We start from the raw sequence: 27066 nt of genomic DNA, 5'->3' as shown, positions 1-27066 counted from the left end.
GGAAATTCACACAGGTAGTAGTATATCCCTTCTAACCAAGTAAGTGGGTACTTGTCTTATAAATGTTATTTTCTTTTAAAAGTTCTTGTTGGGAAGAAGAGGCTAGAAAGTATTTTTACATGGAACAATAATTTTTTTTCTGGCAAAATTACACAATGTTAGAGTCCTAGAAAACCAGCTCTTAACTTGCCAAGACTTCTTAAGGCTGGGCTTTTCAGCCTAAGGTGTAGCATAGCCAGGAATCTCCCAGTCACCCTAGCAGCTCTGCTTCCAAGGAGGATACGTACACCGAGCCTGGGGTTTGTGTCACCCTGTGGAGAGGCCCCAGGAAGTCCAGTGGCCTCGTGTACCTCGTCTTGAAAGCTCTGCAGAGATGATGGTTTAAGGAAGCAGGTGCTTTCTGGCCACAACCCCTTGCAGGATGTTCTTGAACATTGGAGGCCATCCTGGTGACCAGAGGGTGCCAAGGCTTCTTTTCCAGAACTTGGGCTTCCTGGTGGCTCAGACGGTCAAGAATCTGCCTGCAATGCAGGAGACCCCAGGTTTGATCCCTGGAGAAGGAAATGGCAACCCACTCTAGTATTCTTGCTTGAGTAATCCCATAGACAGAGGATCCTGGTGGGCTACAGTCCATAGAGTTGAAGAGTCACACTGAGCAGCTAATACTTGGACTTTGTTTTTGGCTTTGTCGTGGGTGCAGAGCCAGCTTGTGGTACTTTTGGCCAGGGGCACTGTGCGCCAACTTGCTTTTGTCCCCTCTTTCATGGAAGAGTTACCGCTGCCTAGATTGTCTTCAGCCTGTCAGGAAAAGGCTGATCAAGGCTGGGTTGGTCTTGATCACAGAGAGAGCCTGTGCTGGGTCTGGCCCTGTGAAGGGCCCTGGTGCCTTGTTCTCATCACTCCTGCCCAGTTTCACTGTTGGGCTTCCAGAGTAAACAGAACTTGCTTCCTACCCGTTCCCCATACCCTCAAAAAGACTCCAGTGAATATATGGCAGACAGTGGGCCACGGTCTACTCAGAGCAACAGGATAATCACAACACAATTTCCCAGACTGACAAGGTTCCTCAAAATTTAAGGAGAAAAGATTTTTTTGTGTTAAGACAAACATGATTATGGTGTGGAATAAAATGTAAAAATCTACCTGAATTTTTAAGTTAAATTTTAGATGTCAAGGCAATCTATGCTTGTTGTCACATTTATTCTCATGCATCAGGCAGAATACTAACGAGAACAGAGTTTGAGAAGCTTAGTTTTAAAGAAATGGCAAACTCTCAGAATTCATAGGGCTTGTGTTTGGAAATTCGTAAATTGATCGACTGTTTTTTTATTTTGTTGTCTGCTATTCAGTTTAACTACATTTTATTTATAACTAATTCTTTTTTCACCAGGAAAAAACCATAAGTTAAACTTGATCAAACATAATATTCTTGATGAAACATGCCTTAATTTCATGGATATCCTTCAGTCCTCAATGTTTTAGGACTTTGTTTATAACATAGAGATTTCTATACCATGATAGAGAAGCAGCTAGGTCTGAGTTTGCTGTCCATGATCTGTGGTGTCACTGACCACAATTTCTTAATTATCTTGCCTACGAGATCTCATAAAAGATACCCTGTGAGAATAATAATAAGTAAATTACTGTTAATCCCCACGGACATTTATGTGTTAGGTTCTGTTTTGCCATCCAGGTATCAGTGTGCATGCCCAGTCCCAGGAGAGAGAATGGAGTATTTTAATCTCTAGTAACATTAATTTGATTTGGTACTCACTTCCCCCAACTCCCCCTTCAAAAGAAAGGAAAAAAGCAGTATTGAGTTGCACCTTGACTCTTAAGCCCTATTTGCATGTGTAATAGACATAATTGAAATGTGCCGAAGGTTTTGTTTTTTAGTGGAATCTCTCTACCAGCACTTCATTTTTAAAGGCTTTTATAAAAGGAATTGTTAACATTCTTTGAACTCCTTTAACATTGAACCTCTATAAATTGTTTTCAGGATTTACCAGAGAATTTTCAATTTAATCTGTATTGTGATCAAATACCCAAAGTGGTAGACCTGGTTGGTAAACTGGCTAGTGGAATGGATTTTATTAGAAGTCACCAGTTTGAAACTTATTTCAATTCATATTGACAGTTTTAAGTATCAGAGTAATTATATCTTAAAAAGAATGAACCGCCCCCCGAGTAATACGCTCTCAGGTCTAGATCAAAGTGATCTTCATTATTGAGAAAACTGATTTCCTCTGCTCTTTGGGGACTTGATTATTTCCTGTTGAAGCCTTTATTGATCACCTATTTATTCAGTCAATTATTAGCTCAATTTTTATTAAGCACTGGCTATTAATTTATTCAACATACGTTTGTTAAGCATCTGCCATACCCTAGGTACTGTGTCAGATGTTTGGACTGAAAAGATTGAGATATTGTTCCCTTTCTTCAAGGAGCCTGTGGTAGAAAGGAATAGAGAGTTCAGGGATTAAGATAAATACCCAAAATGCAGACTTAAAAAACAATTGTTTATAGAGCAGTTTGAGATCACAGCAGAATTGAGCAGAAGGTACAGAGATTTCCCGTATCATCCTACAATCACACAGATACAGCTTCTTCCATTATGAACATTCCCCACTAGAGTGGTAAATGTTTGTTAAAGCTGAGGGACCTACATTGACACATCAGAACTATACAGTCTGTGGTTTACATTAGGGTTCATTCTTGGTGTGCTATATTCTGTGGCTTTTGACAAATGTGTAATGACATGCCTCCATCTTTATAGTATCATATGGAGTATTTCCACTGCTGTACAAATCTTCTGTGCTCTGCCTATTGACTGGTCCCTCCTCCCCGACCCCTGGAAACTACTGATCTTTTTACTCTTTCTATAGTTTTTGCCTTTTCCAGAAGGTCACATAGTCAGAATCGTACAGTCTGTGTAGACTTTTCAGCTTGGCTCCTTTCACCTAGTGACGTGCACTTAAGGTTCCTCCACGTTCTTTTCCTGACCTGAGAGCTTATCTGTTCATTTCTTAGCACTGGGTAGTATTCCACTGTCTGGACGTACCAGTTTATCCACGTAGCTACTGGAGGACATCTTGAGTGCCTCCAAGTTTTGGCAGTTAGGAATGAAGTTTCTGCAGGCATTTGCGTGCAGGCTTTTGTGTGGACGTGATTTTCGGCTCCTCTGGGTGGACACCGGGCGCAGGGGCTGGCCTGTGTGGTCAGTGCTCCCGCCGCCCCACACCTGCGTCCGCCTTAGTGCTGTTGCTGTGGCGGGTTTTGGCCTTTCCGGTAGGTGTGTGGTGGTATCTCGTTGTTTGCGTCTGTTTTTCCTCGGTAGCTTATGTTGGACATCTTTTTATGCCTAATGCCATCTGTATGTCTTCTTTGATGAGATCTCTTGGAATCTTTGGCCTGTTTTTAAATCGGATTATTATTGTTGACTTTTAAGAGTTCTTTGTATATTTTGATAACAGTCCTTTATATCAGATATCTTTTTCATATATCTTCCCGCAGTCTGTGACTTGAGTTTTCATTCTATTAACAGTTTTTTTTTTTTTGTACAGCAGAAGTTTTTAATTTTAATTAAGTTCAACTTGTAAATTTTTTCTTTCTTCATGGATCATGCCTTTAGTGTAATATCTGAAAAATGATTACCATACCCAAGATCATCTACATTTTCTTTGTGTTATCTTTTAGGAGTTTTGTAATTTTGTCCTTTACATTTGGGTCTGTGATTGATTTTGAGTTAATTTTTATGAAGGATGTAAGGTCTGTATCTAGGATCATACAATTTACATTGGATTTAGCACTTTGTCATTTAAAAAAATGTTCCATTTTAAATCTCTTTTAATCCTAATTTTTTGAAATAGGTAATGAAATTTTTGTTTCCTAATTAAGAATAAATTATATACGAAATGTAGAGCAATTTAATAGGTTGTACCTGGGTGCTGAGTGGTGGGCAGTAAGTTTGAAAAGATATAATTAAGCACAATAGGCTTTGAAAGCCAGGCTAAGAAATTTTGTTACTGTCCTGGAGGACGTGGGAGGCCAGTTCTTTGAAAGAAGGATGACGAGGTTAGACTTGAGCTTTAGAATATCCTACCCACGCCTGTTGCATAGCTAGATGGGATGGAAGGAGGGTGGTAGAGCCTGAGAGGAAGCTGTTACTGTGGTCCAGGCTGTTTTAGTGTAGGTTGTCATGTGGTCTCATGAGCAGAAGGGTAACCAACATTGGAAATGAGTAGCAAGGAAACAATGAGAGATCCACGTCCAGAAGCTGAGTGGGGAGAAGCTGGCTGCCTGCTGATGAGGCATGCAAGCTGAAGGCTGGAGTCAGGGGTGCCTCTGAGGCAAGACTTCACCTTTTTGTACCAGAAGAGGAAAGTCAGACAGAACTGATAGAAGAGTCAAGGTGATGATGGGCTAGGGACAACTTTGAGGCGCAAGTAATATACCCAGTCTGAGACTGAACAGACTTTTGTAAAGGAGGTATTGTTACAAAGGATACAGCAGTTGTGGTTGAAGATTAAAGATGCAGCCGTCATCAGTCCACATAGTGGTGGCAGCTGAAGTAGAGGGAAGATACGAAATCACCAAGGTAGAGTGGAAAAAGAAGTTTGAAAGCAGAACCTTTAGAAATAGCTAGTGTCTTCCACCTAGGGCAGAATGAGGAAGATGACAGGTAATCAGAAACATAGGAGAAAATTTAGGCCATCACAGATCACAGATCTTAGAAAGAGAGAATACTCTTCAAAGAGAACTGAGAGGTTAAAGAGAATGAGGCTGTTGCTGTAAATAAAAGTGATTTGTTGTTAACCTTCATAAAAGCGGTGGTGAGGATGTGTTTCAGGTTAGTTACAAAGGTGAGTCAGTGAAGTAACAAAGACGGCAGGAGGGGCTTGGGAGGAGTTAGAGATTGGCAAAATGAAAGTGAGGAAACATCTGAGGGATGATGGGCTAAGTATGCTCTGGTGAGAGGGGTGAGTAAATGCAGACGGATTAGGAAACACCTGGGATGTTGGGGGTCCACAGAGCGGGTCCGATAGGAGCAAGGGAGCGGGAGAATCCGAAGGTGCGATGATCAGATGGGATTTCGCCTATGAGATCTTACTGTGGGAGACTGTATTCCAGTGTGTGGATTCCTGTTCCTTGGGAAACATGTTTAAAGGAGTTCTGTTCATGAAAATGTGTTATATATTGGGAGGCGCCATAATAAAGTATAGTAGTAGTAGTCAAATCCCAGTCACTTCAGTTATACCATTTCAGAACTGCAGTTTGGTTTTCTTTCTTTTTTATTTTAAATTATTGAGTGAACAGTGTATGGCGTTTATTGTGTATTCTTACATCAGTTAAATTCCTAGCAGGAAACAGATGACACACTCAAAGTGAGTAATTGAAGAAAGTTGAATGAAGAGACCGCGTATGGAGGGCTGGCTGGGGTTGGGACACCAAGGAAGGCTATTGTAGCACTAGGGACCTGCCGTGTCTGGAAGGGACTGCCACACACAGTGTGAAGGGACAGCTGTGGCTGTTTGTACAGAAGCTACTGGCAGAGCTGTGGTGCCATGGGGCTGAGACCCCTTCTTTCTGTCCTCCAGTCTCTTGCAAGTATCTCCCAGTGGTCAAGCACAGCTGGAAACCAGTGGGCGAGGGGCCCAGGTGACGAACTTTCCAGCGATCAGCCATCTTGGGTGCAGAGATGGGCAGAATGGAGCGGGGGAGTTCAGAGGGGACAGACAAAGAAGTTCAGTACCTGTTAATTTGCAGCCTTTGTTCTGTCTGTAAGAATGTCTGGGTCTTGCACTTTTCTCAGTCATTCTGATTGGAAGAATGCTCAGGAATTGTGCTGGCTGCCTTGAGACCCGCCTCTCTCAGCTCCCAGTGGAACCCTGTGTGGGAGGTGCAGTTTGTGACTAAGAGCTCGGATGGTGACCTTTGGCTGTTTTTCTCTGAATCCTGACTCTGCCCCTTAGTAACCGTGTTACCTTGAGCATTGTTGTTACCTTTACCGTGCCTGTTTCCTCTTCCGTAATGTTCAGGGATTAAGTGGGGTAGCGTGTAACGTGCTCTCCAAGGTACCTGGTATCATGGTTAAAGTCCAGTGATCCCAGTTGTGGCTTGACCAGTGCCATTACTTCCTGCCCTTGCTTCTCTGTAAAGGGCATACTTTACTTTTCCTCTTTTCACACTCATTAAAGGGTTTGTATTATAATTCTCAGTTTACACCCCTCCCCCAGAACTACATCTCTCCCGCAAATGAAGCTCCAGGTCTGCAGAGCCCCCTCTCTCAACTAAACAGGAAGATCAATATTAGGGTACCCTCCCTTGAAGAGAATTCTTGTCAGGGGTTCTGCAGTAAAGTGGTACTTACTTCCTGTACAGTGTCAGGAATTAAATGGCGTTTTTAAGAAAGTTACTCCTCTACTCCCCTTCCTCTCTTTGACCCTCCCTCCCAGACAAGCAGGACACCTCCTGAATTTTGCAGATAAGTTGAATTCACTTCTTAAATACAAAATGGGTCAAGTTGTAGGCTAAAATGGACTTAGCTTTGTAACTCCAGAGAAACACATCTTGGAAAGATGTATTGTGGAAGATGTAATAATACTTGTTTTTAAATGCCTTCAGAAGAGCTTCAAGTGTTGTTATATGACTTCTCCTTGAAAGATATAAAATTCTAGAGCCGGGATTTCCACAGTTTGTATTGTCTTACACTGACAAGGCAGCTAGTTAATCAGTTTTAATAGATCTTTGTTCTGTGGGTTTGGTTTTGTTTTGTTTTTGTCTTGATAAACTTTTTCACTGTTAACTGTATCTGCCCTTTCTTAGGTATTCTCACTCCAAAAGACAACAAAAGGAGTTTTAAAAAGAGAAAAGGAATGATAAAGAAAAAAACTCAGGTCACTGCCAAATGCCTTAGTGATTTCTGTAGTTTTATCACTTTATAAACGTTGGTTTGCTTTTCTGGCTTATCTGTGGGAAGCTAGTCCATAGCAGAAATTGAAGGACAGTTTTAAGTTTCACTAATTTACTTACTCCGTATTTATCCTAACTTCAAAGTAAATTTTTGTGACGTTATTGAAGAGACAGTAGTGATCCCTTGAAATATATTTGAGTACTGTGAATTAAAAATTCTTTAAAATTTGGGAATACCACAAGATAAAAAAATAAGCTTTTATTAAACTTAAAAACCTCAGAATGTTAACGTAAAGCATTTTATTAGTTTAAAACATTTTTTAAACTATGAATTTAAACACGTTTTTATCGGTCTAAAGGTACTTTAAAATCTCCTGCTGCCACCTTAATAGTCCTGATTTTGAAAAATAATTTTTTTTGAATTGTGAAGTTTAAATTTGTGTAAGACCTTTTCAGTATGAGCATGTCTGTTTATTTTAACACCTGATTTAAAAAACCTTTTCCTTAACCTGTCAACAACTCAGTTGAGCAGCCAGCCTATATTCCTCAGTGTCTTGTCTGACACGAGGATAGCAGTGCAAGGGGAAAGGTATCACAAATCGGCGCCACAAGTCGATAAATAGAGACATTTTATTTCTCCCCAGGCTAATTCAATCCAGTTCAGTTAACTCTTTTTCCCCTCTTAAGGACAGATCAAAAAAGGCAGCTGTGAATGACTGGGTTGGTCGTGTGTTTGACACGTCAGTTTGTGAATATAAAGCCGACCACAGGGGACAGGTTCTGCCTTTGGATTTCAGACAATGGCCAGTCCCAGAGCTTTGGCCTCAAGTCCCAGAGCTCTGGCCTCAGATGGCTGCCTGGGCCGCGAGTGTGGGCACGCTCAGGTTACACACAGGTACAATGGCGAAGACCAGGGCTCTCTGCACTCCACACCTCCTTCCCTTCCAGTTGTGACCATTCTTGACAATTCACAGACCATTTGCAGGTTGTCTCTGAGTTTCACTTTCATCCCATAGGCTAGTGCCATTGGATTGTACATACTATTAGCTTTGTGATTTTGGTAAAATTTTTGTCCTAAATGTCTTGTTCCTTTAAAACTTTTATTACAATAAGTATAATATGAGCATTTCTATTTCTTAGTCTAATAATGCATTCCTGAGACATGTAATGAGATTTATACAGCTGTAATACTGTTTATTCTTTAAGGATGTGATGGGATCGACGTATTCCGCCAGGCTCCTCTCTCCGTGGAATTCTCCAGGCAAGAATACTGGAGTGGGTTGCCATTCTTTTCTCCAGGGGATCTTCCCAACCCAGGGATCGAATCCTGGTCTCCTGCATTGTAGGCAGACTGTTTAACATCTGAGCCACCAGGGAAACCCCTATGAAACATCTAGTAGCATTTATGAAAGATGAAATTCGTCAGAAGTGACCTGCTGCTCTGTGGATCAGCTCCAGGGGCCTCATCCCCTACATGACTACCCTTCACGGGCTCCCTCCCATCCTGCTGCCTGTGTGCTGGTCTCCTTGGTGTCCTGCAGTAGCAGACAATACAGGGCCTCCCTGTGCTCTTTCTCTGGCTTGCCAAGCCTATCTTTCATGCAGTGTTAAGTCCTACTTTTTCCTGGACTTAGATGCTCCTTGGCTAATTTGCTGCACTAGAATGCCTCCTTCCTCTAGGGGGTCCAGGAATTTAACTCAGGAGTGCTCTCTTCCGCCTGCAGGGGCACATCTCCTGTGTGCTTACTCAAAACATTGTGTGTCTCATGCTTCAAGCCCTGTGTGTTCAGGGCTTCACCGGTGTAGCCGGTGCTCACTAAGTGGATCCATGAGCAGAAAACAGGGCTAGGCCTGTGTCACTTCCACCACTCACCTCCTGTACCACCTCCCAGAAGCTGCCTAACCTCTCTGTGACTCATTTCCTTCTTTTGAAAATGAAGATCATACCTACCTTAAGGGTTATGAAGATGAAATGAGTTAATTTTGGTTAAAGTGCTTATTATTAAACACAATGTCTGGCACAGTATAAGCGATATGTAAATATTCATTCAATAAATTAATTTACTGAACATGTGCTGTCTGCTAGCCACGGTGCTGAGTGTTTTACCTGGGATCATCTCATTTGATCTTCCCAAGAGTCCTACATGGGACTGTTGCATTCCTCCTGTTAGCATTCCCATTTTACAGATGAGGGAACCCAGACACACTCAAAGGCAAGTGTGTAAAGGGAAAAAGCAGGATTTGAGTTCACACCACCACCTCTCTGCCTGTAACCACTGTGGTGTGCTGTCAGCCCATCAGTTTGTCCTCCAGAGTATCACAGTCGAATGGAGAAAGCCACCGCAGAATGCGTTTCTTGACATATCAGAGAACAGCACACTGAGATAATGGGCAAGAAGAGAGAGTCCTGAGGTCCCTGATGTTGACCTCCTTGGCCCAGAAACCGGGGAGGATGGGAACCACATGTGTTATCAGCTGCTCCCGAGCCACTGTGGGCCTAGGGGTACACATGATGATGTATTTTGGATTTGTTTTTGTTTTCTTCTAAGCCACTTTTTTGTCAGACTTTTGAGGCTTTGCCGGTACAGGGACTCCAGTCTGGGACCACACAGAACACCATAAAGATAGTGAAGTACTGGGAATGAGAAAATGTGTCAGCCAAACTGGCCTGTAAATGGTGCATCGTTGGTATTTAAAACATGTCTCAATCTTCCCTACCATGTCACCAGGCTCTACTGAGATGCCAAATTTATCCACAGGAGTTCTAGGCAGAAGAGGTCAGCAACCAGTTCTGGTAGCTACTACCACAAACCTTTAGTCATAACAAATGAAACCTTGGATATATGAGAAACTCTCTCAAGGTGGTCATACATGCACACATGCCCTGTGGATTTACAGCTTGGGACATATACTTGTGAAAATAGATATTTTTCCGTGTGAAAATAGATATTTTTCTGTGCCCAGACTTTTCATGCATGCAGTCAAAAGTTTTCAAAGTGAGTTTCTTCAAAGGATTCCAGTTACTTGCACAGATAATGAAAAAATAAATAAATAAATATATATATATATATACTTTTTACAGTGAAGTCTTTTTGTGGGGGCTGTGGGGATTAAAAACGTTCCTAGGACATTAATGCTTTGTAGAGGTTCTGATGGCTAATAGTCATTAAGTGCTGGGTAAAAATTAAACTTGAATAGCAACGATGAAATATTTACTCAGCAGATGGCTTTGAAGTTTAGCTTCTTTTTGGTTGCAGTCCCCTTCCTAATGGACACGTGTTAAAGAGGAAAATGATTATAACATTCAGCTGTGATGTTTTCATCCTCTGCATGGAAGAAATCCATTTTGTTTTGGTCCATTTGGGTATTTAAATTTTGAAGACCAGCTACTTAGAAATCCATTAATGACAGAAATGGTTCACACAGCTCTGAATTCATTCTCTCCTTGATAGGAAAATGTTTAAAGGTTAATTTTTCTAACACCTATAGGAATAATTGTTTTAAAAGATGGCTTCAACTCTTTTCATTCTACATGCTTCCCACCCTAAATTTATTTAAGTCTCCTTAGTTTTATCTCAGAAGGCCTAAGGTATGTGCATGTGTATTAAATGAATAATAATATTACAAACTTTAATTTTATAAAGTAGCTGACTAGGTAAATTTGCTTATATTTAAACATGTTTAGAAACTACGTATTTAAAGATACAGTTCTTCAATTCTAGTATTAACTGAAGGGTTTTCCCTCAAAGTTTAAAAGTATAGTATGTTGCGTAAATCTTGTTTTTCTTTTACATCCTGGATTAAATGTCAGTCACCCAGGTGGTGTAGGAGTTTAGAAATTGTTGTTGCGGTGCTGGTTGAAATGTTCTGCTTTCATGTTTCCTCCCACATGGACTGTGATAAGCTTTTAACATTTATGCTTGTCTTTTATTGCTCAGTTTTCATGTGAATCCGACAAGTCATGAGGACCTCAGGAAGATTCCGGTAAGTTGTGTCGAGGGTTTAAGAATTACCAAAAACCAAGCCACACGCTGGCTGGCTGTCTGCGGCACATTCTTAAAAAGGCCTCCATCTCCGTGAATCCCTCCGTTACCTACAGATTATGGTTTAGCGTAATAATCTGCAGAGAAAGAAGAAACACAAAATATACCATAGGGTATGACTTAGGTATGATCTATGGAAGTATAAGCAAACAGTTTTAGTTAAAATTGAAGTTCATTTAGAATATACAGATTTTGTTTGCAGGCTCTTTAAATATGAATAAGAAAGCTATATGTCAAAGTCAGCATTATAATAGTTATGAAATAAGAGCATGTGGAGAAAACTAGCATTTTGTTGTTATTGTTGTGACTAAGATTGAAGGAAAAATAAAACTGCTTGTTAATATTTAACAATAGGGAAAGCTTCCTGGCAAGAGATCCATTTAACCAGGAAAGTGTGTTTGAAAGAACCTGTAGGACATTTACCTTCTAAGTCAGAATGAAACCAAATATGTTAACAGACTTGGTATCGACCTGCTAAATTAACTCGCATATTTTGCAAGGATTATTCAGATATTTTAAGTTCATTTCATTGTTATTTCAAGTTCAGTTTTCCATCTCTGTTCAGAGGTTCAGTAACATGTTCAGTCAATTCTAAATACTATATTAAACCTAGAGAATAAGTTACTTTCTAAAATATGGGCACATGTCTTGGTAGGAAACTACATTCTCACTGAGTAACTTTCTTATTCCAAGCGGCTGGTGGTTGCTGTTTGAACCATCTGTCCTTAACGTGTGTGATCCAGATGTATAATAAGAATTTTTCAAAGCAGTAACATATCACAATTTTCTGTGATGTGATAGGCCTAGAAGAAACCATAGTGTTGTGTAAACCACTCTAAACATAGTTGTCTTTAAAATGGTAGGAAACATTATAGAAGCAGAGGACTTTGTACTGTGTTTTCACTGTTTTATGTAAATGATTTGTACGTTTTGATGTTTCATAAATACTCAAGTCTTTATATTATGGCACTCTGGCAAGAAACGTCAGAATATATGAAGTCAGCCTTTGATCAGATAGTAAAATGAATTCTATCAGGCAGTTACTTAATCTCAAACAAAATGCAACATCAAAAAATCGATTGAATGTGCAGCTATTGTTTATTAAGTAACCTTAATTACAACTTCTGTGTGCTTGTAAATGTACTTTTCCAAATCTTGTAATTTATTGCTGCAAAAGCATCCTTAGAATTCTTTAAAGAAATAAAATGTGAAAATTGTTTTAGTTAAGGGATTTAAAGGTGATAAAAGAATCCTTGATGTGTGATTATTTTTCTCTGGAATACTAACTATTCTAAATGACAGTTAAAGGATTACTAGGTGTTGTTAATTTACTGCAAGATACAATTAAGAGGAGAAAGCTCATCCTCCTACTGATCGTTGTTGAAAAAAAGTATTTGAACAAGTTTTATGTTGAAGATTATAAGATGTTTGAAGTAATTTACATTAAGTTCTCCAATAATAGCCATGCACTAAGTTATATTTTTTCCCCCTTCTGGACGTAGTATTTTGTAATTAAGTTTGTATGTCTTACATGCTGGTGCCAACACCTGTCTGTGAAAGCGCAGTGTTTAAACAGGAGCAGTAGCCAGTTGAAAGGGCAGTGTGAGCTCTTTAAGGCCTAATTAAGAACTGAAAGGGAGATGAAGGGAGTAGGACAAAAGATGTGAAAGTAGCTGAGATGATATTCCCAGAGCAAAGTTCCTCATTAGAACAATAATGAGATGATCAGAGAATGCCAAGCCTTCATCTTATCTCTCTCTCTCTCCTCTAGTTGCTTCGGATGTCAGTTAGTACCCCACCAATATTTGGTTACCAGGACAACCTTTCTTTAAATCTTCAGTTATTTTGAGTCTTGATAATTTGCTTTTGTTGAAATTTAAATATTGTAAAAAATATACATTTCCTAGTTTAAGAGGCTAGACTATGAGTAAAGTAAAAATAGATCACTAGTAATTCTCAAAGTCGTTTGCACAACAGTTATTTAAAATTCCAGTTAAAAAGCTTCATGTAGTAATTCTTTTCTCTCACCCAATACCTATTTTCTTATATCTGCGTATGGAAATTTTTAACAGAGGTAAGGTAGTAATAAAAAAGATTGGTTATGAAAGAGGAATAGAGGAGAAAAATTTACATTAAATTTCAATATAAGAAGACATCTTAAAAACATATGTGCCATCTATATGGAGTGCTAGAGGAAAAATATTGAGTACTTAGGAGGCCTGTGTTAAGTTATTTGAGTCTTTACCAGTTTGGAGATTTCTCAATTTTAGCTTTTCCAAAAATAGTATTGAAGGTATCTTTTGAAAAAATAATTTATTTTTATATTTGCCTGAGAGTTCTTAAGCAAAATAATTTTTGAAACTAGAAAATATTTTTTATTTCCTATTGTATGCATTTATCTTTATTTTATTTGGAATTATATAAAAAACAGAAAGATAGTTGTATTTATTGAGTATATTTAGTCAATTAAGAATCTTATGCTTAAAATTAGGTTTACATGATTTTCAAATACAAGATAAATCTGGAGCTAGGCATAAAACTTTTTAATTATTTTATATTATTTTCCAGAACATAGTTTATAGTACATGTGTTTCTAAGATTTTTGTTTTTTTGGCATAGAAACTTGATAAAGAAATTTGGGGTAAAATTTTCACATAAAAGGACAAATGGAAAATTTATTGAAAAGCTCAGAAGTGTATTTCCAAGATGATTGTGAAGAGAAAAATAAGCCAGTTAGTGGATTTGTATATTTCAGATTATGGCTATAAAGTATTAAACAATATTGTGGGATAATAATTGATTATTTTGAGAGATTAAATTTTAGATTGACTTGCATCGTGGCATGATTTAAGCTACTTATGTCAAAATAAAAGAATTTGCTGATATTTTTAATCCCCATTTTAGAGAAATTTAGCTACATTCTCTGGTAGTGCTGGTATAGTGTTAAATATAACAATATAAATGATTTTCTAAGTGTATATTATCACTTAATTAATTTGGAGAAATCAGTTCATAAATGTATAATTTGATTAAGAGAGGCTCAATCTGACACTATTACTATGTTAAATTAAGAAAAAAAGTAAAATAATCAATTGATAATGAATCTCATTTAGTTTAATTTCATTAATCCCTGCAGTTCTCAGAACTGCTATTTTTCAGTAAATGTTGTATTAGAAAAATGAAATCACATTAGTTGGACATTATTTTTTTTTTTTAATGCAGTTCAGAAAAATCACTTTGTAGACCAGGAGATGTTAGAGTTGAAAGGGAACTTGGAGAACGTCTCATTTATGAGAGAAGGAAAAGTGAGACCTATGTGGGTTTCTGTCTCAAATTTGTACAGAATTACTTTGGTTAAAGTAAGAGAGTAGCTTATTTTCAATTAATGTTTTAAATATACTTACCTCTACAGTATTTCTTACCTTTTTTTTTTTTTCAGAAACATGCGTAGTGTAATAAATGTCAATAAGAATGTGTTTAGAAAATTATAACTTTTATATCTCTAGACTACTTATGACCAATTAGATAAACTTATAAATATGTGTGTGTACTTACTCTAACAAAAGGTTAATTGCTTTGAAAGAGAAGAAACTACAAAGTAAACCGGCATATCTCCAGAATTGTCCTTTAGTTGTAGTAAAACAATATTTTGAAATGTTTGGGGGACAAAAATAGTACAACTCATAAAGTTGTATCTGTACCAGTTTCTAATGGTAAAATACACTGTTTTTAATATGTTTAACAGAATTTAAACTTACTTCCTTTTAGCATCCTTTCTATTCTGTTAATCTAGTAGAGACTCTTACTAACTTGTGTCTGTACTATTAAGTGGGGACTTCTTAGGTGGCACAGTGTTATCCACCTGCCAATGCAGGGGACTCGAGTTTGATCCCTGGCTTGGGAAGATCCCCTGGGCTAGGAAAATGGCAACCCACTCCAGTATTCTTACCTGGAATATTCCATGGACAGAGAGCCTGGTGGGCTACAGTCCATGGGGTCACAAAGAATCAGACACAAGTGAGGATGCCTGTACCACATACTGTTAAATAACTTTGTAACTAATCATGGTCCCTCCAAATGGTCTTACCCACTGCTATACCATTTTGCTAGAATTTAGCTTTACTCATCTTTCCTCTCTTCCACAACCTTTAGTAGGCTCTGTTTCCCATAGCACTAAGTCTGGTAGCATTAGACATCCTTGATGGCCTGTTTGGAACCCACCATTTCAACCTCTGTCTGTCTCTGTGCCCTGCCCTGAACCTTCTTTCCCAGCCGTACTCTGCTGATCACCTTTATTGACCCCTGGGCCTTGAGCTTTGTTTCCTCCTTTGAACAAGCAGAGCCCACTGCTTGAGATTGCCATATGCATTTGTACCTTCCAGAATCTTTGAAGGTCTAGTGCAAGCTGTGTCTTCTCTAAAACACCTTAGGGATTTTGTGGCTTGGAGAAGTTTTCAGCCCAGAATATTTTTTTGCTTTTATCCTAGCTAGAGAAGGGAGTGTGCTTGGCCAACACAAACATACTGGCACCTGTGCTCTTGCTTATGCCTTTGGTGCAGCACACTCACAGGGCTGGGGGAGAAGGGGATGAAAAGTTACACTTTGACTTTACTGATGAAAACTCTTGGATGCATAGCAAATTAAAATAGAGCCTAAAAAATGAATACAAATTTAATTTCTATGACCACACACAAAAAAAAGACCTATCTATATTTATCGGTCCTGGTTCTCAGTCCTCTACTGAATAGATTAGATACTGTTAGTCCTTAAGAGCAAGGTCCATTTCCTCAGGATTTTAGTGTATTTTCTTTAAAGCCAAAAGGAAATGTTTGGAAAGAAAGTGATGAACACCAATTCCAGTCATTGAATGTAGTGATAGAAGTATATATAAAATGCCATAAAGATTGCTACTTTACATTTTGCATAATGAAAAATCTCAGTATTACACACTTTAAATAGATGATGATACAGTGCTTTTTGGATGAAATTCCTGAGAAATACTTTCTATTAATATTAGGATGCTTTATAATAAACATTAATCAGTGCCTTTTTGGCTTATGTTTTACCTTTGTGTTAAAAGAATTTTCACCAACAGAATAAGATTAAACAAAATAAGTGAAGTGGCAGACAGTGCAGATATACTAATCTTGTTAGCATGATAGGGGTGGAACTCTGAGTTTCCTGACAACCAGGGCAAAAAGGGAAATAAATTATACAGGTTTTAGTACTGGGAGGAGAAAAATAAACTAGTTTCTCAGAGGAGGAAAAGGTCTATTTGCCTATAAGTTAAAATAGTAGTTATCCCATGGAGCTTCTTGCAAGGGTTGCCCATGGATTTATTATTATATACTATTATTACATAATAATATCATTATATAATAGTATATAGTAGTTCTGAACACCAGCCACATTTCATAACCAATATCTGAAGCAGAGTTGATAATGCTGTTTCTTACAACCATCTTCAATAAAGAGGCAAAGGCATAGCATTAAACTCTAGTTGGGTGGAAGCAATTCCATGAGAACTAAGTGTCCAAAGGTCTAGTTTTCAATAGCCTCTTATATTTCCTACAGTTGGTTCCTACAGATCTTTTGGTTTCGTCTTCTTAAATTATATTTATTATAGAACATTTTATTTGTTAATCTAATCTTAAATTATATGGTCATTTATTAACACTAGGATATTTGTACACAGTGTAAAAAATGGTTTTAGAAGAATTTAGAGTTGTAATCAAGGCGTGGGTACATCTGCTCTAGTCCTTTCCTGAGAACTGGCTGCTAATAAGTCGCTTCGGTCGTGTTCGACTCTGTGCGACCCCATAGACGGCAGCGCACCAGGCTCCCCCGTCCCTGGGATTCTCCAGGCAAGAACACTGGAGTGGGTTGCCATTTCCTTCCCCAGTGTATGAAAGTGAAAAGTGAAAGTGAAGTTGCTCAGTCGTGTCTGACTCTTCGAGACCCCATGGACTGCAACCTACCAGGCTCCTCCGTCCATGGGATTTCCCAGTCAAGAGTCCTGGAGTGGGTACCATTGCCTTCTCCGGAGAACTGGCTAGACACGCTGTGAACTGTCACACGGGTTCTTGCCAAGGATAGGGACGAGGGTTTGAAAAAAGTTGAAGTTCAAAATAGTTCATCATCTGCCCCTGATACTCTATTGAAGTGACCGTCTTCATCCTGTTCTAGGAGAGCAACCCCTTTGACGCCACTGCAGGCTATCGAAGTCTGACCTACGAGGAGGTACTGCAGGAGCTGGTGAAACACAAGGAGCTCCTGAGGAGGAAGGACTCGCACATCCGGGAGCTGGAGGACTACATCGACAACCTCCTGGTCAGGGTGATGGAGGAGACGCCCAGTATTCTCAGAGTGCCCTACGAGCCGTCCAGGAAAGCTGGCAAATTCTCCAATACTTAACAAGCCAGTGGTACTGCATTTATAATCGGGGGCAGGGGCGGGAGGAGGGAAGGAGAAAGGAAGGAAGAAAGAGGACGAAAAATAGAAAAGCTTGGTACTGAAAAAGAGACCACGCTATCAGGTTTCATTATGTACTCTCCTTCATTGTGAAAAATGATTTCACCTGTAAATATTAGCAGGGACTATCAAGAGTGACCTTTGAAGTGAGCTCAATAATTTAAACCTTTAAAGTGAAAATGGGCCAGATTCTCGTGAATAAGCCGTTCCTTAGGATTCACTTAGGTGCTGGTGCTGGCCCACTAATCTCTCTTAGACCTAGAAGTATCTTCAGAAGTACATGACGTATTCCTCAGGAACAGGTTTCTCGTAAAGCAAAATTGAAACTGTGGTTGGTTTCTCAGAAGTCAATTTATAGACATTTAGCTGCAGGAGTACTGATCATTATAAACACTACTAAAAAAAAAGGTTTCATATTTTATATACACATATGTGTACATGAATATCTAGATGTTCATGTATCTTTGTATGTAAAATACGTGCATATACCTCATATATACGTGTGTTTTTAGAACATTTAAAAACAACTGGTTGCCTCTAAAATTATAGGATACCAATTAGGGTTTCTTAATCTGGAAATACATGTGTGCTCTGTCGATGCAAAACAAATCAGCATTGCTATTAATACTCTAAATGGTTTGTTATAGAGAAGCTGCTTCAAATCACTCTTGACTATATGAACCTTGGTTTCAAAATAAGCTGCTACTATATATTATTCTACCATCAGATCCTTTCTCTTTTTCCAAAGTAATGACCCAAAGTCCCTTTTTAAAGAATGATGTATTTTAGGAAACTTCATTAACTTCACAACAGCATGAGTTTTTTTAATTAGTTTTTTGTCTTAATATCTGAGCTTTGTTTAAGCCTTAAGCAGAAGATAAGCAAATGTGATTTGTTTTGTTGAGATTTTGAATGTCTTTAAAATACTATCAAAGGAAATATTAGGAAGTTGTATCTGAAGATAATTCGGGGGGGAGTAGGTGATCATTCTGATGCCTGATAACCCAGAGCAATGAGCAAATTCTAGGAATGATGAATTAGGCTTGGTTTCAAGTTACATAAATAATGGAACAGATGGTTGCATTTGGGTTCTGAACCACAGTAAGATTTACTAAAGGAGGGGTGAGTTCTTAGAACAGATCTTTACTAGGATGACAATTTATACTGTTCCACATACTTAAAACCCTTTAAAAATAAATCAGTTTCACAAAACTGTATGTCAACTTTTTTTAAAGTCTGCTCCCCCAAAATGTTGACCGCTTTCATGAATTTTCTTTATATATTTGTACAAAATTAGTCTTTAAAGTGAAAAACAGTGATATAAAAATTTTACTAATCATCTGCTGCTCATTTTTTAACTTTAAAAGTCTGAAATACATACTGTGTAATACTGAAATCTGTTTCTTCTAAAGGAAATTTACAATGAAAAGTTCACCTGTATACACGGAGACATGTATTCCCCAATCTTTTACCAAATACATTTTTGTCTAATATTTGTCTCTACTAAGACTTCATTGAGAGTTAAATAACAAAGCACATGTAATTGTTGCTCAGTTTTAATATTTTGAATCAGATAATACTTGGCCAGGTTTATATTCATAAGCTAAAATTCCTTATTATTTGTATTTTTCTGAATTGCTTTAGTTTTCCTATGAGAGCACAAATTTTGAAATTCTGAAAAAAAAAATCCCAAATGTTAATACAAAAAATAATTTTTAATAGGAAAAAGAGAAGGAAAAATAGCTCTTTCCAACTTTTTCCTTCACTTCTAAATTTCTGTAGTAAACCTCACGGTCTGGTGTAAAATTTTATTTTCTCATTTGAGGTCTTAGTAGTTCTTATTTTTTAACATGGTGCCATTTTTAGTTAACATTTGTTAAATGTTGCACAATTCTTAGTTTTAGTATAATTGAGGCTCTTCTTACACTTTTAAAAGTATTAGAATCCATGTGTTTTCAGTATTATGACATTATCTGCAGATATTTTAATATGCTTTGGCCAAATTTACTTTCTATAGAACGACCCACGATACCAATGTTGTACTGGGGATATGTTTTATGTAAACAAAGCTCATGAAAAAGTATGATTCAGGGACTACTATTTTTTTAATGAGGAAATTCATTTTTAAGGAGAGAATCTTGGCCTGTGTGAAAACTGTTAAGGATTAGACTTATCCTTGGTGAATGATTTGGCTATAACTGCAATATTTTTATCTTTTTTTCTGAGACAAGAACTGTATTGAAAACTGAATCTGCATTTATCACTGCCTGAAATATTCTTTTCTGATGTTTATGAACTTTCTTTCATTCATGACCTAGAGTCAGACTTACTCTGTATTTTCATAATCAATTCGTCAATATAATGAACTAAAAACGAAAAGTAAAAATGAGTTCCTGAGTAAACATGCCAGTGTTTCCTGTGTTTGTGAGTGGAAGTGCAAGTGGAGTAGTATTAATTTCTAGCATTGTAGAAAAAAGGCCAAAAGATCACATTGGTTAATTTTTCCAAACTGTAACTTTTAAGTATTAAAATGGTATGTTTTTTTAGTAACTTAGACATGGAAATAAAACATATATACTCATTAATGCACAGCACAATAGACTTATAGACAGAGATTACTTCTGCTTTTATGCTTAAAAAAGACATGCTCAAAAATATTCCACAAAAAAGAGGATTCTTTTTTTAATTGCAGTGTTTGTAATAGTCTCAAACCTGTCTTAAGCTAACACAGTTCTGTTAATGTAATTAAAAATGCCTCTGCTAATATTTTTTAAATAGTGTAGTTATACAACCAGCTCCCTTCCAAATTCTAAAGTTCAGCTTCAAAGTATTGAACATACACTCCTACCACTTAGGCTTCAAGTTCATTTATTGAATACCAGGGAGTAAATCTTAGAATTGTATATAAAATAATGTGTCCCCCATTCACAACTCAATTTTAAGTATTGCTTTTTGCTGCTGTATTCTGCATCGAGCCTAGTTCTGCCATCCTCCCATGAATGAATACACGTATTCATGTATATCCATAGATTATACATAACTATGTCTGTTGCTTTTAACAGCAAATGAAGATTTTGTTGTAATTTTCCAGCTGTGAAAATGTTGCCCTGTATTTAAAGGGGTTTCATGAATGGAAACCTAAAGTAAAACTCAGCTCGTTAGTCACAGACTTGCTTTCTTCTCATCCTTCACCAACTCCTCCACCCTCGTAAGAGTGCTTGTTCTTCAGCAAAGAGAGCTCAAAAAAAAAAAAAAGAAAAAAATTGCTGCCTTTAATATATCTATTAATTGTTACCCTCGAGCTTTTATTTTCTTCTGTAGCTTTTTAGAAAAAGCAGCCTACCCTGGATTTGCAAAACAAGGTGAAACTTTGTGATGTCTGTGTGCTCATATGTCTTATAGATACGGTTGGTGTCCCTCGCGTGTGTAAGTGAAATTTGAAGCATGCTCATTTCCTCGATCTCTTTGAAGTGAAAGGAGAAGGATCGCAGTGCTGCTGGCTCATGATTGTAGATGGAAGGGTCTGTCAGCCCACACCGAAAGCCCCCATTTTCACAGATTTATAACTTTAATAATCCAGATGCACTCATTGGAAGTATTTAATATGCAATAGGTAGCACCTTAACTAATTAATCTGCATATGAAGGGTTTTCTGATGTATTTAATAAGAAGTGTAGAAGCTCTTCAAGCATTAAACTAGAGTTGACATTTTATTTCATTTATTTTCCATGTCAAAAAATCCACTCTTATAATGGAACTGAAGTCTGTAACAAATGATACATTGGGCTTATAATCTTAACTCTTCTAGGTGGTTTGTATTTTGAGGTACAAAAAAATGCTGCAGATCTAGAAATGTATATATTTAGCAGGTATTTGAAAGATACTAGCATTATTTATAACTGAGGAGTATTACAATTACTAAGGAAAATGCTCTAATAACTTGTATACATTTTTGCAGGTACAAACTGAAAAGTATGTAAACATTACATAATGTGACAGTTGTGTAATTTATGTAATCTGATGCATGAATCAGAATTTTTATATAATATATATGATTACTGGTTTATTATAGTTGATTAAAAGTGTTTAATCTTGATCTGGTTGTCATAATTTCTTATTGTAGATAGAACAGCATGAATATGCATTTGTCCATGAGACCTCCTTGTCTTCTAAAAATGCAGTACTTGGATGTCTTATCATTTGATGTGTCGCAGCAAGGATTCTATAATACCTGCAGACTCGTTTCACTATGAAAATGGTTTTGGAAAGTCATTGAGAGAGTGGCTTATACCTCAGCGTGGACACTGTTCAGCAGCCCTTCATAGATAAATACATCATCCCCTCACAGGGACAGAACTTAACAATTTGGTGGAAAATTACATCTTGAGTGTTTGTATAGAATCTGAGACCTGTACGGAGTGCCTTCTCTTTATGCATTATCTCATTATTCTTCACAACAGCCTTCTAAGGTAAGGACTGTACAAGCTTTCAGAGGAAATCGAAGATGATTAACAATATCTACTTCTGGAACGCAACAGTAGACTACAGTTGGCCGTCCCGTAGCATTTCTCACCAGTTTTTAGTCTAGGTCCTGGTAAAGACCACTAACTCCTGCCCACTTCCAGCCTTCTCAGCCTGCAGTGCAGGTATACGACACCTGTCCATCCCAGGCAGCAGGAATGCCATCCAAGGGCAGCAGGAATCGAAGGGCGTGGGATGATGCTGGGTGTGGCAGTATGTTGAGTGGTTGTATTCTAGATGAGACGTGATCCACACGTCGTCGTTGTGAAGGTAAGGAATAGGGGGTTCTCTGCAGACAGAATACCTTCCTCACCCCTAGCTGTCCTCAGTTTTAGAGGTCCATTTAATATATCTCATCACCTCCTCTAGTATTTCTCCAGGTCATTCCCCTTTCTGCCTGTCCCTAGCACTCACATTTATTTTCCTTAGTCTTCTGAGACAGATATTTGGGGTAATTTGGGAGTAGAGAGTTGTTATTCTGTTGAAGTGGTTATTTTCCATGTAGGTTTGCTCTATTGCAGTGCCTCTCAGAAATGTTTTTGTTCAGCTTTTCAACTAATAAGCTTGTAGGATGCCCAGCATTCTACATTTCCCCCTAAATGATTTTACATGATAACACAGAAGTCATATTTTCACATTTTTATGATTGTACAAATGTTTACAAGCCACATTCTTATATACCTATAATTACATGAACTAGAAGTGCTTGATTCTGTTCTTATACCCCTAAAATTTTATTCTTGAAATTTCAAGGGTTTCATCATCTGTTAGACATACTAAAAAGTCACTAGGAAGCATGAAATCTAATTCTGTCTCAGAGGTATTCAGTGGTGTGTTGTTAAGTGTGAGATATGGTCCACTTTTTTAATAATAGAACCAAAGTTTGGAAATGATTAAAAAAAAACTGGAGGGGAGTAAAGATGGTCACTATTACAATGTCACATTCTCTCATGCTCTGGTGAATGACAGAAAAGTGCATGAGACAGAGATTATGGTTATTTACAGTTCCCAGCAAACTTTTTCATTTATACCACAACCTTGGTGCAGGGCTGGTAAACTGAAATGTTTATAGAGCCGGATAGATGTGGTGGAGGAGAAGGCAGGCCAGGGGCAGGAGAAGGGGGTGTTACTGGGAATAGTGGCGGTGTGGGAGAACTGAACTGCTCAGCCCCAGCTCATGGTGGCCAGACAGAAATGAACGTGAGGCCAGGGTTGCTAAACCTGATGGTCTCAGTGACTGACAATACACATTCTTATGTGAAATATGATGTCCAAATGTTAGTAACTGGTTCTTAAAAAAAAACTGCAGGCCACTAGTACAGTCTCTTCGTAAGTGAATCTCTATTTTTTAATTAAGAAGTATTTCTAACTGCACCAGCACAAGTGAAATCTTAGTTCCCCTACCTGGAATTGAACTGGTGCCCCCTGCATTAGAAGCACAGAGTCTAAACCACTGGATCTCTGGGGAAGTCCAATGCATCCCTATTTCTGATGTACCACTATCATAATCATCAGAACAGTGCAGAGTGTACTTGTTTACTTCACGCACAGATGATCTTGTGTTTAATCAAAACCTGACTTGGCCAAGGGGCATGCGGGGCCCGTGTGATGTGCAACCACAGCTCAAGACTTGGGCGGGAGGCGGGAGGCGGGAGGCGGGAGGTAGCTTGCAGGGACTGTCAAGTTTCAGTTACGTAAGATGAGTCAGTTCTAGAGATCCACTGTGGAGCATGGTGCCTACAGTTAACAATACTGTATTGTGCACGTAGAATCTGTTAAGAGGGTAGAGCTCATGTGAGATGTTCTTACAGCAATAAAGAAAAAGCCTTTCTTAGGTACACCTGCCCTTGAGCCTGGCAGTACAGGTAATCTGACTGACAGTCCACGGACTGCTGCTCTGGTGATTAGAGCCTTCCAGAATGTTAACCTAGGAGCTGACACAGGCCCCTTTGTGGTATCTATGACTCTTCAGTGTCATTTATGATGGTCTTGCCTTTTGGTAAAAACTAAGTATCCCAGCGGTCAGTTTAGCACATAATACTGCCCTGTGTTAAGGTCATACCACATATGGTATGTGACAGCTTCCAGTCGTCTAAAGTCAGTGTGGTGTGTGTGATGTGATTTGGGGATGTAAAACACATTTTTCTGTTGAAATACAGTGGTCCTTGATTCCATAGTCTCTTTGATTTTGTACATCAGCCGTTTAAAATTCTACTGTACTTTTAAAGGAGTTGGCCAACCAGATCTGGAAAGGTGGTTGGTGAGATCACTAGTTCTCAAAGTTCCCAGAGCAGCAATGGCAGCAGCACCTGGGAACTTGGAAGAATGTAGAGTCTCAGGCCCAATTCCAGACCCACTTCATTAGAAACTCTGGGGACAGGACCCAGAAAGCTCTATTAACAAGAACTGCAGGTGGTTCAATGCATATTCAAATCTGAGTACCACGGAGATAGAGACCCACTCCCTTTTTCCTTAATATATTTTAGAGATTTTTTTTTTTTTTTGAAACTTTAAGCAACTTTCCTTGCCAGTCCTGAATTTATTTATGAACATGTTTTGGTTGGTTTTCTGTTTTTTTTTTCCTAGTTTTTTGATGATGTGAATATTTTGTGTTTTAAAGAAACTTGTCTGACGAAACAACATAGATAGCCTGCTTATAAGATATGCACAATACATTATGCAGAATACATAGTTCATACTGCTGATGCTTCTAAGTGATTGTTGTGCAGTAAGATTTGCTGTTGTGATGGGGAAGGCAAAAATGCACACAGGCCTTAATGTGAAACTGCCAGAGTGCCTGCCTTTGTTCTGATGTGGTGGCCAAGCTGATTCAGGAGGGCATCCTTCTCAGCCCCACAGACGTCTGGAAAAGTGAGGTATAAAATATTAGCATAGAAAGGAAACAGAACGCAGCCACATATGGAGTGCAGTAGAATAACGTTTTTGAAGGTATGTATGAAATTGGGCAGTGAACCTTGATGCAAGTGAAGCCAACTTGTGACCTGAAGGTGAGAGGTTTTATTTAACAGGCACTTTGTAACTTTGCTAGTTATAATCATTTTGTCAAATCGTTCATAAAAAGCTTACATTATTTTCACAATCAAAACTGAGTCGAGTTCTCATGTCTGCGGAAATCGAGAATGAAATGTAAGAGTCTTGTTAGATCTTGCATCAGATTCTGAAAACGTTGGATGATTAGGAAAAGACCATTACGTACTAGGTTGAAAATAACAATTTAAAATAAGGGTAGTGTGAGAGAGGAGGGCTTCCCAGGTGGCTCAGTGGTAAATCTGCCTGCAATGCTGGAGCTGCTGCTGCTGCTGCTAAGTCGCTTCAGCAATGCTGGAGACCCAGGTTCATCCTTGGGTCAGGAAGATCCCCTGGAGAAGGGAATATCTACCCACTTCAGTATTCCTGCTTGGAGAATTTCATGGACAGAGGAGCCTGGGGGGAGCTACAGTTAACCAGGTCTCAAAAGTAGGACAAGACTGAGCGACTAACACTTTCTTTCACACGAGAGAGAAACATTCAGTAGCAGAATATTTCATTGGTTTTTATCCCTCGATGGAATAATGGCTAGAAAGTTAAGAGTGTAAAATGGATTCAAAGACATCTGTACACTGGCAAAAGTTACCTGGTTTTTTGGTCTTTGTTTCAATCATCACACAAACCCTCAGTGGAAACTAGTGCCAACCACTAGATTAGTCTCTTGCAGAAAAGGAGCTACAGAGCATAGGCCATTAAAATCACAGCTGATTATTCTCAATTCTCAACTTAAACCTGCGCTTTCAACTTCTTTCAGCAAAATTTTGCTAAAGTTGGGCAAATGGTTACAAATTGACTTACGAATTTCATTTCCTTTCCTAGTTCGGAGAAGGCGATGGCACCCCACTCCAGTACTCTTGCCTGGAAAATCCCATGGATGGAGGAGTCTGGTGGGCTGCAGTCCATGGGGTCGCGAAGAGTCGGACACGACTGAGCGACTTCACTTTTCACTTTCATGCATTGGAGAAGGAAATGGCAACCCACTCCAGTGTTCTTGCCTGGAGAATCCCAGGGATGGGGGAGCCTGGTGGGCTGCCATCTATGGGGTCGCACAGAGTCAGACACGACTGAAGCAACTTAGCAGCAGCAGCAGCAGCAGCAGTTAGGAAGGAGGCATTAATGAGGGGGAAATGGCAGAGAAGCTTGGGGAATTGGATGGAGAAAGCAGGAGTAGGCCAGGCTCATAGGAAAACTAGTTGCCAACCTCAGGTTAATTTAGGTTATAATCTGAAACTGTATAGGACTAGCACTTTTAAGAAATAATTCGTCATAAACAGTTGACCGATCTAATAGCGGTATTGAATGTTTTATGTTTACATTTAAAGATTTTTTTTATTAATATACTGTTATTGAACATCTTTCATGATTTGTAAGCTGTAAAATATTTTAATCCTTGACTCATTTGTTTACCAAGCTCTTCACTTAATGCTATATAATATGTAGCACTTGAAGCCATCTGTTAGGAGTACTTAAAAATACACACACTGTGAAGATATGCACAGCAAATAAAGCAGAAAACACATGAAATATTCAGGAAGAGTTTGTGAGGACAATCCTTGTATTTTAATTTAAAAAAATGTCGGAAATTTAGCAGTAAGTCTTTACAAAAATGAAGCTCTTTTCTTATTCTGGGCAAATTACTTTGCTGACTGGCATTCTCAGTTCTCAGTTCAGTCGCTTGGTTGTGTCTGACTCTTTGCGACCCCATGGACTGCAGGATGCCAGGCTTTCCTGTCCATCAGCAACTCCTGGAGCTTGCTCAAACTCATGTCCATCGAGTCAGTAATGCAATCCAACCATCTCATTCTCTGTCATCCCCTCCTCCCGCCTTCAGTCTTTCCCAGCATTACAGTCTTTTCCAGTGCTGCTGCGCTAAGTTGCTTCAGTTGTGTCCGACTCTGTGCGACCCCATAGACGACAGCCCACCAGGCTCTCCCATCCCTGGGATTCTCCAGGCAAGAACACTGGAGTGGGTTGCCATTTCCTTCTCCAATGCATGAAAGTGAAAAGCGAAAGTGAAGTCGCTCAGTCATGTCCGACTCCTAGCGACCCCATAGACTGCAGCCTACCAGGC

At 38.7% G+C, this 27066-nt stretch overlaps 1 protein-coding gene across 3 annotated transcripts in view; it reads left to right on the top strand.

The window, feature by feature from the left end:
* RAB11FIP2 (RAB11 family interacting protein 2) overlaps nucleotides 1-21522 on the top strand; it is a 43903-nt gene extending 22381 nt beyond the window's left edge. The window contains exons 4-6 of one of the 3 annotated variants that reach the window (XM_070780921.1): nucleotides 10851-10896; nucleotides 17142-17379; nucleotides 20829-21522. In XM_070780921.1, the coding sequence (XP_070637022.1) occupies nucleotides 10851-10896; nucleotides 17142-17369 (274 nt within the window). In that variant the 3' untranslated portion in view covers nucleotides 17370-17379; nucleotides 20829-21522. Of the gene's footprint in view, nucleotides 1-10850; nucleotides 10897-17141 lie in introns of all 3 variants that reach the window. The other 2 variants (XR_011564303.1, XM_070780920.1) reach the window with 2 other exon arrangements.
* Nucleotides 21523-27066: the final 5544 nt, after the last annotated feature.

Source organism: Bos indicus, chromosome 26 (genome assembly GCF_029378745.1).
Source record: "Bos indicus isolate NIAB-ARS_2022 breed Sahiwal x Tharparkar chromosome 26, NIAB-ARS_B.indTharparkar_mat_pri_1.0, whole genome shotgun sequence".
In the NCBI taxonomy this organism is placed as follows: Eukaryota; Metazoa; Chordata; class Mammalia; order Artiodactyla; family Bovidae; genus Bos; species Bos indicus.
Note: the sequence above shows the minus strand (reverse complement) of the source record. Positions and strands in the feature narration are given on the sequence as shown.